At 40.9% G+C, this 11,435-nt stretch overlaps 1 pseudogene and 1 gene segment (V, D, J or C); one reads left to right on the top strand and one right to left on the bottom strand.

Moving 5' to 3' along the window:
- Window positions 1-1,854: 1,854 nt before the first annotated feature.
- LOC138160496 (transcription factor E2F5 pseudogene) lies at window positions 1,855-2,882 on the top strand (annotated as a pseudogene).
- Window positions 2,883-5,872: 2,990 nt separating this feature from the next.
- LOC138160394 (T cell receptor beta variable 3-1-like) lies at window positions 5,873-6,950 on the bottom strand. The segment is given in 3 exon segments: window positions 5,873-5,958; window positions 6,427-6,765; window positions 6,902-6,950. Coding segments are annotated over 3 exon segments (474 nt in total).
- Window positions 6,951-11,435: the final 4,485 nt, after the last annotated feature.

Here is an 11,435-nt window from a genome sequence, read left to right as displayed (position 1 = left end):
ATATCCATGAATCAGCCTCAGCCGCAAACCTGGGTCCTCTCTGTACCAAGATATAAAATCGTGCTTCATATTCTGTTCATAGCTCAGCAGCAGTTTCCTTCCTGTTCTTGTCTTCAAGTATCTGGGTGTCTGAGTGATCCCAGTGGGTTCTCTGGAAGAAGGAAGTAAAACAGAGAAATAAGAGTTCTGCACAGACTGGCAGTACAGTCCCAAGAGAAAAGTTTATATCAGAGTCTTGATAAGCCCCAGGCAGGAATCCTCAATCTGTCCCCACGACTCACTAGATCCCAAAAGACAGGCTATTACATGTTAGAAGGTCTTGGATTCCATTGAGGCAAAGAAGGAATGGGAAATCTTCTTAACAAAACGTTTGATGCCCTATTATAGTGGAAGCAGAGCCAGACTTTGGGGCTTCCACAATTTCTACCGTGCAATGTTTATAATAACCTTATTCACTGACTCTTATAGTCCAGCATCATCCCCTAGAAATGAGCAGATTACAAATTATTAGACAGAAGAAAAAACTGTTCCTCAGCCAGGATACATGGGCCCTTCAACGGCTCCTTATTCCACATTCTGTGAGAGTCCATTAGCTACTATACACCAAATCAGTAATATATCAAGAACATTTTTAACCTCCAACTATGTGCCAGGCCCTGTTCTAAGCACAGGGGATGAAAAAAGAGGAGAAAGTTAGTCCCTGCCCTCCAGGAGTTTATATTCCAATGACTCAAAAAAGAATGGTCACCTCTCCCCATACTGGAGAAATGTAGAGTTCTATAGTGACTCTATTCTGCTAGGCAGCATCTAAATGCTCTTTCCAAACCCGTACCAGCCCATGTCTCCCCAACCACCTCTCCACCTCTTCTGGCAGTGCTTTCATCCCTAAGACTTCTCCCTACCCCCTCCACCTCTTTTTTATGCAATGCCTTCCCCTATTAGAATGTAAATAATTTCCTTTATCCTGGCTCTTATTGGTATGCTCAGAACTTGATACAGTACCTGGCACATAGTAGGTGCTTACTAAATATTGTCTCTCATCATCTGTGTGTGTCACTCTGTCTCTCTGTCTGTCTCTTTCCCTCTTACACCCACACACATAGAAGAGGTTTGTTTTCAGTGTATACTGTGCTCAGTGTTGAGCACTTGAGCACATTATACTTATACTTGTTGATTGTGACTATGTATGGGTGAAAAAGGAAAGTCTCTCCTAGGGAAATCCACCCTAGAATCAGTGACCAGGAGAGCTAAGCTTCCTTCAGTCCTAGCTGCTGTGGGTAGGACACTCCCTCTAAAGTCCTTGGATCCTTCCTGATTCACAAAGTGAAGGCTTTTATAATGTGACTGCTCATGTGTGTTTCAGCTCTAGCGTTCTAGGTGTTCGAACGTTCTAAGATAAAGACAGTACTAGAGATTTACTCAGACCTCTAGTGTTTATCTTGGTTTTCAAGAACATGGAGCCCAAAGGTTATTACACTACTTTCATAGCCTACATTCCAAGTAAGAAGCTCTTACCTCTAATTGCATAATGTCAGTGATTAAGAAAAATTTATCTCAACTAAAATCATTTCGATGATTTGAATTATGAAGACTTATAAAGAAAAATTATTTGCCCCGGAGCCCAGGCGTTTGAGCTCGCGGGAGGGCGGCGGGGTCAGGGAGGGGGCGATCGCCCTGTGGGGACACCACGCGGGGCCTCTGCCCTCTGCGGGCGCGGGGCTGAGAGCTTGGGCTCCGAGCCCTGAGACGGCGGCGGGCAGCATGGCGACGGCAGCGGAGCTCTGGCCAGCAGCTGCCGCTGGGCTAGAGACAGCCCCGCAGCCGCAGCCGGCAGCGCCCCCAGAGGCGGCGGGAGCGGCAGACCCCACAAGAAGAGCCTGGGGCTGCTCACCACCAAGTTGGTGTAGCTGCTGCAGGAGGCCAAGGACAGGGTCCTGGATATCAAGGCGGCTGCAGATACTTTGGCTGTCCGGCAAAAAAAGAAGAATTTATGAAATTACCAATGTTTTGGAAGGAATTGATTTAATTGAAAAGAAGTCCAAAAATAGTATACAGGGGAAAGGTGTAGGTGCTGGATGTAATACAAAGAAAGTTATCGATAGACTGAGATATCTCAAAGCAGAAATTGAAGATCTGGAGCTAAAAGAGAGATAACTTGATCAACAGAAATTATGGCTACAGCAAAGCATCAAAAATGTTATGGATGACTCCATTAACAACAGATTTTCTTATATAACTCATGAAGACATCTGTAATTGTTTTAATGGAGATACACTTCTTGCAATTCAGTCACCTTCTGGTACACGGCTGGAGGTACCTATTCCTGAAATGGGCCAGAATGGACAAAAGAAATACCAGATCAATTTAAAGAGTCACTCAGGACCTATCCACGTGCTGCTTATTGATAAAGAATCCAGTTCCTCTGAGCCTGTGGTTTTTCCTGTACCTCCACCTGATGACCTCACCCAACCTCCTTATCAAATCTCTTCACCAGTGACTCCACAGAAACCCAATACAGAAACCCAGAATCTGCCTGAACAACACACCTTTACCAGAGGTCAGCATCTCCAGCAGACACCAGTTTCAGACACACTCTCAGGATCTATTAGTGGTGATATCATTGATGAATTAATGTCTTCAGAAATATTTCCCTTATTATGGTTCTCTCCTATCCCTGCTGATGACTACAACTTTAACCTGAATGAAAATGCAGGAGTGTGTGATCTCTTTGATGTACAGATACTAAATTATTAGATTCTATGAGAACTATTTGGCCTTTTATCTACCTCTAACTATATAATATCCTAGACGACGTCTTCATAACCTAAGTATTTAAAATAATGAATGTAACAACTTTTTTAGTTCACTAACTCTGGGAATATTTTTCCTTTTGTTAATTATTTACACAAAACTGTACCCAATAGAACAAAAGGGCTTTGATCTCTTCAGGGCAAAAAGTGACTCAGCAAGTTTTTGGTCTGGTTGTTTTTTTTTTTTTTCCCAGAACACAATTAGTCACAAAATTGTTGTTATCAGGGGTAGGGGATGGTTATTATATCATATCATCCCAAGACCTCTTATTTTTTCCTTGTATGGGATGCAAGTCAGTACTAAGTACCCTTTTTGAAAGATCATTACAAAATAAATGACCTCGGTCTCTTATCGCTTAAAATATAATTTTATACCATTACTGCCACCAGTTATCCATATTTTTCTTTATGTCCTTCTAGTCTAATCAGTTTTTCACTGCCATTTGCAAAATGAAGGATATTAACTGACACATGAATTGTTTCAGTGAAAACATTTTGTGAAGTGTCTTCTGTTTTAGCACTTTAAGTTTTTCATGTTTTGCTGTCTTCTTGACATTCCACTTTCCTAGATTTGGGGAAAGCTCTCTCTATGTAGTTTGCATTTAAATGTGCCAATGCCTGTACATTAACAAGAATTTAAAAAAAAATAAAACTGTACAAACAAAAAAAAGAAAGAAAAATTATTTGCAAACTCCTACTTCCCTCTTGTGGAAATGAGAGACAATGAAAAGCAAAGTAGGTACGAGTAGCAACAGTACCAGTAGAGGAGAAATGGGAACTTGCAAAGCAAGGGGAGTTAATGTTTGTTTCAAGTGGTCACAGCTTTAGATTTAGAGCTGGTAGGGAAATTAAAGGGGCAACGAGGTAGTACAGTGGGAAGAGCTTTGACACTCGAGTAGGAAGACTCATTGTCCTCAGTTCCAATCTGGCCTCAGACATTTAGTTGCTGTGTGACCCTGGACAAGTCACTCAACTTGATTTGCCTCAGTTTCCTCATCTGGAGGAATTGAACTGGAGAAGGAAATGGCAAACCACTACAGTGTCTTTGCTAAGAAAACCCCAGATGGGGTCACGAAGAGTCAGACATGACTGAAACAACTGAATGGAGTAGCCATGGAGTAGAGCGAATACAGCTTTGGTCTTGAAATCAGGAAGACTTATCTTCATAGATTCAAATCTTCACCTCAGATACTTACTACCTGTGTGAGCCTGAGCAAGTCACTTAACCCTGTTTGCCACAGTTGTTCATTTGTAAAATGATGTGGAGAAGGAAATGGCAAACAACTCCTACACCTTTGCAAAGAAAACCCCAAAATGGTGTTACAAGATTGGACAAAACTGACGATTATTCAACAACAACTCGATCCCTTCTCAGAGGGTTAAAAATTAATTTTAAAAAATGTATAGCACCACAAAGATAACCAGTAATATTGAAATATGCATCAAAATATATATTTTAAAGTTTAGGGACCTAAGGTTCAGAATATCTGCTCTAGAGTATTTTATTGAGAGACATTCATTATGGGATTTTTGTATTAGGGATTTTCTCCCATGGAAAGAGGAATTGTCTAAAATATAGCCCATCCCACATATTGTCTTCTCTAATTCATACTACTCTCATGTATTAGCAGGATCATGGTCTAGGTAAATTGGGTCTTCTCCTTACTCACCAGCAATGTTGAAGACTAGGGCTCATCCAGAATCATCACAGACAGTACCATTTCCCATACAATATCCAACTTAAGTTCTCTCCCTCCCCATTTTAATTAGGGCTCTAATTCTCCTAAAATTTGAAGCATCTGACCTAATTTGAAGTTGGTTAATTAGGTCAGTGTGTTGTCCAGGAACTACCTGCCATAATTCAACAAAAATATGATTGTTACCAGTCTTTCTCTTCTGATTTGAATCAGTTGACCTCTTTGAATTGCTATCAGTTTCACTGAGGAAATTTTATACTTTTCAGTGCCTCATTGCAATTGGTATAATATCTTCCTTAAATATTTTCTTGACATTTAGACAGTCAAGTTATAAAGATGTCATTTTGGGTGGAGTACAAAGAAAATAACTGGCACATGATCACTACTCTTGAAAAAGCTTACAAGAATGATGATTTACACAAAAATATATCCTTCATCCTTTTGGGGGGAGAGAGGCAACAGGGGTTAATTGACTTGCCCAAGGTCACACAACTAGTAAGCATCAAGTATCTGAGGGCACATTTGAACTCAAGTCCTCCTGATTCCAGGGTCAGTACTCTATCAACTTCCCCAGCTAGCTGTCCTTGTCCTACATTTTTGAAATGTACCAGCAATATCATGGGCAATGTTTGTACTTGCATGTGAATTGGATTTAAATGAGACAGAGTGGCATAAAGTCAACAACCTCATACTCTCTTCCTGAGTCATTAAAGTATGGTGGCAAGACAAAGGTCAGGAAGACTGGCTAGGATGCAGGGTGCAGAGTATGACCTTGGCATTTTCAGTGTCTGACCAAGTTCTCAAAGCTCCACAGTGCTTGCTCCAGCCACCTTCATAGCCATTGGAAAATTGTTCTCTTCTACACATTATGCCTGGCGAAGTGTTTACATGCTTGGGTAGACTCCCCCAGTCACCTATAGTTTTGAAGCCTGTTGCTTACACTCAGTCTGTTCAGCCTGTCTGCTGAGACAGTATTTAGTGGGGTGTTCACCAGAAGTTCCAGTTCTCCCTGAACCCCCCATATTCTCCCATAGATAAATACAGGTTATATCTGAGTCAGTCCTTTGTTAAGACTTAAAGGAGCTCCACATAAGAATTTAATAAGAAAGTCATGCAAAGCAAAAGGTCCATTATTTGTCTCATTTCAGTCACAAGAGCCATCAGGTGCCTGGATGCAAGGAGTGGAAAGATGAGGACAACAGAAGAAGGACACTAGGTGGCATCTGTTCCCCAACAAGACAGTTTTTATGTCCACCAAAATAGGCTGGGGGAAGACATGGAAGGGATACTCCCAGGGATGCCTTCTTTGCTCCTGTTTGGACAGTTTTGTCACCATTGCAGGAGTAGAGGGCGGACTGTGATGGCTCAGAGGGAAGCTAGCCCTGGGACACAGGTCATCATTTCAGCAGACACATCATTATGTCTAGAGGCACCAAGGGAGCTCAGGGAGGCTAAAATCAACAAGGTATTTTACATGGAGGAGTGGGGGTCTCACTCTTAACTGGTTGATGTACCACCTCTGATATCACAGACTGGAGAAGTCAGTTAGCAGATAAAAAGATGACAACCTGCTCCACAATATCTCCAAAGAGACAGTTTTCCTTTCCACTACAACACCATTGAAGAGGAAAAAAAAAAGAAACACAAGAAGGAAATGTAGAATGAATACAATTTGTTTTTTCTTGTTATTGTGGACTAGCCCAGAGCAGAGCAGAATGCTTCTAGTGAGGCCCCTCTGCCAATGCAGATTGGAGTTTCCTAATAAATAAAATAACTGTATATTAGAACAATTTGAAGTCTGAGGGCTTCTATCACAGGTGTTTGGGGTTTGACAAACACTCCTCCCTCTAAAACCTCCCAGGGTGAGCCAAGTCTCTGATGTAGTGACTTCCCTCCCTCCTTTCTTCCTATGCCAGGACCAGGAGGTTTCTGCACAGCTTGGAGATGACTCTGCAAGGCTGTGTCTCTGCTGCTGCTACAGAAGTAGGTGGCTGTGTCCTCTGCCTCCACACCGAGGATGTGGAGGGTAATCTCTTCTTTCTTTGATGAAGTAGAAGTGAAACGATGAGGAATACTTTCATTTGAATCTAATTTTTGTAAAACATGAGAAAACATTAGCTTGGGTCCTTTCTGTGGCTCCTGCTGGTACCAGTACATGTAATCATGGTCAAAATGTTGTTGACATGTCAGTTTCACCTGCTGCTTCACCCTTGTGATCAGGAATCTGGGTGTCTGAGTGATTTTTGCCTCAGTGGGGGCTATAGGAGGGGAACAAAAGAAACAGAAGTTGGCACACAGTAGCTGGCAGCCATTTGCTTTGTCCATGATGCAAAGGAAAATCTCTGAACCTCCTCTCCTCAGAAGGAGGGTTTTCTTTCTCTATCCATCACTCACCTGCTCCAAGGAGAAAAATGTAGACACAGAAAAAGAGTTTGCTACCCATGATGGGTCCAGGACCAGAATGAATCAGGTCCCTGCCTTCCTGACTCCAACCTGTGCCCCAATGATGTGGAAGAAGAGCTCTGGGTTTCCCCTGTTTGCATGCACCGTTTCCATTTAAGGTTACTCTTGTCTTCATTGACTCCCACAAAGGGCATTTTTTTTTGTGGTAAAGGCACAATTGACAGTTGTCTGCTAGCTTTTACGCCCACCACAAAAGCTTCAATTGTAACACATGGTTATATGAAATATATTGATTTTCTTCTAACCCTGATTTGTCACCACAGCAGCACATTCTCAGGCCTGTCTTTTGGAGAATGGTAGTAACTATTTTAGTAAATTACTTTAAATTACTCTTTTAGAATGTGTTGTATTTATCATGTTTTCAAAACAGACCAATGACATCATAAATATCTTGACTTACATGAGAATTAGATTTAAACAATAAACAAGACACAGTTGCACAAAGTTATCAGCCTCACTCTTTCTTCCAGACTCATCAAAGTCCAGGGGCAAGAAAAAGTTAAAATAAATGGCAATGGCCTGACATGCAATGGATGATCTTGGCATCTTTGATGTCTGACCAATCTCCAAGAACTCCACAGAGCCTGTGTCGTCCTTCTTTGTGGCCATTAGAACAAAGTCTTCTCATCTGCACATTCTTACAATGAAAGTCTTCACATGCTTGGGGCAGAAATCTCACTAACTCAGTGACAGGTTTAATACATTTACTAGTTGTGTGACCCTGAGGAAAGTACTTAACTTCTTCCTGCCTCAGTTTCCTCATCTATAAAAGGGGGAAAACAATAACAGCTGCTGTCCAGAGTTGTTGTAAGATGTTTGTAAAGCATTTTGCAGACTCAAAGTGCTATATAAATTATTGTTATTGTTGTCACTGCTATGAGAAACTGTTGTCAATTCTATTTGAGATATTGCTGCATTCGAGTGATAGAATTGAGAACAATAATTTCTTATGCTATTTCCCTTAAGCCTACAGAAAAGCAAAGTATCAACATCTTAATTATTAAGCAAAACAGCCTAATAGGTGAGTTTTCCATCAGATTTTGGTGACCTTGAGCAAAGAGGATTACACATACCTTAGTTCTTGTATAGTATAGGCTTAGTAAATTCTCACCAAGGTTTTCAGTAATGTCCCTGGATTCTAGGAAGTTCTCTACCAGAAAATTCCTAGCCTTGTCTTCCCAATTCTCTCCCACACCTGTCCAAGCTCTGACCGCCATGATGGGGTCTGGAATATACACTAAAGAATGATACTGAAATATTATAAATAAAAAATCTATGTCTCTACCTCACCTAACTCTCTACTCAAACCTGTATCTTGGATCTTCTCTTTCAGTCTAATAAGCGAGCACATTCATGAGTTCGGCACATATTCTTGAAGTACAGCGTTAATATAGTTTACTTAAGAGAGAAAGAATGAAAGGAAATATGAAGTACTTCTATGTAGAACTCTCTGGTTCCCATCATCTTTACCAAACTCCTCCTGCCCTCCAAGCAAGATATATGAGGTGCTGGGTTAAAACCTTGTCTTTCCTCCACATATGGAAAAAGATTAATGTAGGAGTTAGAGATGTGGGACACTTTAGGAGCCATGCCAAGGGGAAGCAAAGGGGAGCACTGTGGGACAGAAGTACTTTCTCTTCCATCTCACAGCTGATGAAATTTTCAATAACTCCCAGTTCCTGCACCTCCGGAATCCTTTCTATTATTGTATTGGATCCTCCTCAGGGTGACTGAAGATTCAGGGGAGCATTAGTTGTGATCTTGGCTCTGGAATGAATGGAGCATTGGGCTTTCTGCCTCTGGGTCATCAAAATACAACATTCCCCATTCCTAAACTTCCAAGCACCTTGACTCCCATTCACAAGCAGTACCTCTAAATGCCAAGGGCAGACACAGGAACTAAATGTGTGGTAGATTCTAAAATATCTTTGAAATCCAAGAGAAAGGCAGGAAAAGGAACCCCATTGAGGCCTGTATAGGCTTGCATTTAGCATGGCACAGTGGATCAACTAACACTTGTGAAGACTTAACTGATGAGAAGGGCCTACCCTACCATCACAGGATGTGGCCTTTATTCCACTACCAACAAAAGCATTTAGTGTATTCATCTGACTTTTAGATATTGTGTTATATGAAACATTTTTTGCTTTCTCTTTTGGGCTGCTTTTCTTTTGATGATAGTTGTCTGCACTCCCTTCCCTCCCCACCAACTCCTGTTTCCTGTGCTTGTGTGGAAGAAAGGAGGTTTGTGCACAGAAATGAGGTGCCCTTTCATCACTGTGACTGGCACTGCAGAAATATATTCCAGAGTCCGTGAGTTCTGCAGATTGTTTACTGAGATGGAAAATTTTGATATCTGGTCTTTCCACTTTAAATCCTTGAGGATCATCCCCCTCCTGTTCATCCTCCGTTCCCACAGAGTAAAGAAGAAGCACCAGATTCCCCTTCTCTGGGGTTTGTCGATACCAAAACATTAGAGTTTCCTGTGTGTCTTGGTCACATTTCATTTCCACTGCCTGTCCCTTCCCTATGATTAGATGCCTTGGGGTCTGAGTGATTTTAGCATGCGTGGAATCTGGAAAGAAAGGAGACAAAAGACAGGAGGTGAAACTTGGGTAAGAAGTTGACATCATATCTACAAGGGAATATGGCAACCCTAGTATAGGTATTTTCCATCTATGCCTAGGACTCACCTAATTCCAGGAGAAAAATAACCATCCAGTAGAGAAAGCTGGTGACCATGGTGTAATGAGGAAACGAACAGCACGCCTCACCTGACTGATTTTTCAGCCTGCTAAACAATTGGGAGATAGAGTCTGGAGGTGGAGCTGAGTAAAGTCTATCTGTCCCTGAGGACTCTCAAAGATTCTATGTCACACTCTATGGGGGAAGCAGGGGAGCCAAATTCCCTTTCTAAAAACAATCATAAGAAAGCCTTTGGCACCAAGTTTTCATTATTCTTACTTTCTGTCTCCCGGTAATATTAAAACCAAGCTCTCTTATCCTATAGTACTTGATAAAGAGAAGACTGATGGTTGTTATAATTAAATACCCTGCCTTTCCCCCACACATATGGGTTCCTCCAGCTAACTACTCTAGATTTATGGTACTCTATGTACTCATACACACTGAAAAAGTATGAAAAAGATCATGAGGCCCTGCTGATCTTTGTACTTTGTCTAGTCAGAAAACCACACAGTATTAGTTACAGTAAAGACACCTAATGAAATCAGAGTTATGCAAGTAAAAATAAACTTTTTCTTCAGATTTACTAGGTATTAAATTCCCTATACATGTACAAATTATCATTGGCAAGAGTGAACACACCAAAGAGCATCCATGTGAACAGTGTGGCCAGGGCCATTTGCGGAGGAGCATACATTTAAAGTTCTCATGTAGTCAGCATAGAGAAGCAATTCACACCTGCACTGTTGCAGAGAACTCTCTTCTAAGAATATCATTGCAATTTTCCCATGGGGCTTTGTAATTTCTGGTCTCACATGGTCACGGAGAAATGCTGTTCCACTGGCCAAATGTTTATACTTGTCTTATACCTTCTGAACTCTCAGCCAAGAACTCTATGACATTTCTCTACTTTTAAGTATGTATTTTATTTAATTTTCCAATTTTTATAATTAACAAGAGTTTATTTTCTCTTCCTCTCACCTGACCCTGATTGAAATAAATTAAAAACCATTTTAATAAATATGAATAATCGTGCAAAACAAATTCCCCTATTGGCCAATGACATAACATGTCTTATTCTGCATCATGATTTGATCTCATCTCTATGAGGATGTGGGTTGTTAGCATGCTTCATCTTTGATCTTCTGGAATCATGGTAACTCATTTCATTGATCCAGAATTTACTTGTTTCAAAGTTGTCAGTCATCAAACAATTACTGTGTCGGTGTCAGACATCATCTTTATAGTGCTGTTGTTACAGAATAGATTGTCCTCCTGGTTCTGCTCATTGTATTCTGTATCATTTCCTACATCAAGAATGAGACATTTACTTAATTAGGTATTGGCATTTTATAGGTAGAGTTCATTAATTGTTTATATTGGTTGTTATTTGTTTTGTTTTCCTCTCTATAAAACAACAGTGTTTTCCAGAAAAGATATATAAGTAAAACAAGGCTATTTGTGGCATGATGGTGTTCATGCTAAGACGTGTACAGCTTCCCAAATCTACTTGTGTCCCACAAGGATAGATTCCCAGGGTTTTTGTTGCTATTCAGTCCTATGCTACTCTTCATGACCCCTATTTGTGGTTTCTTGGCCAATATACTGAAATGGTTTACCATTTCCTTTTCTAGCTCATTCTACAGATGAAGAAACTGACATCAACAGGGTTAAGTGACTTATTCAGGGTCTCAAGGCTACTGAATATCTAAGGCCAGATTTCAGGTCATGTCTCCCTCATACCTACTTACCTCTAGGGGTTGAGAGAAATGTCAAGAAA

Source organism: Petaurus breviceps, unplaced genomic scaffold (genome assembly GCF_028583685.1).
Source record: "Petaurus breviceps papuanus isolate PSGF00001 unplaced genomic scaffold, PetGlider_PUasm1.0 181, whole genome shotgun sequence".
In the NCBI taxonomy this organism is placed as follows: domain Eukaryota; kingdom Metazoa; phylum Chordata; class Mammalia; order Diprotodontia; family Petauridae; genus Petaurus; species Petaurus breviceps.
The sequence above is the reverse complement of the archived record's forward strand: the minus strand, read 5'-3'. Positions and strand labels throughout refer to the sequence as shown.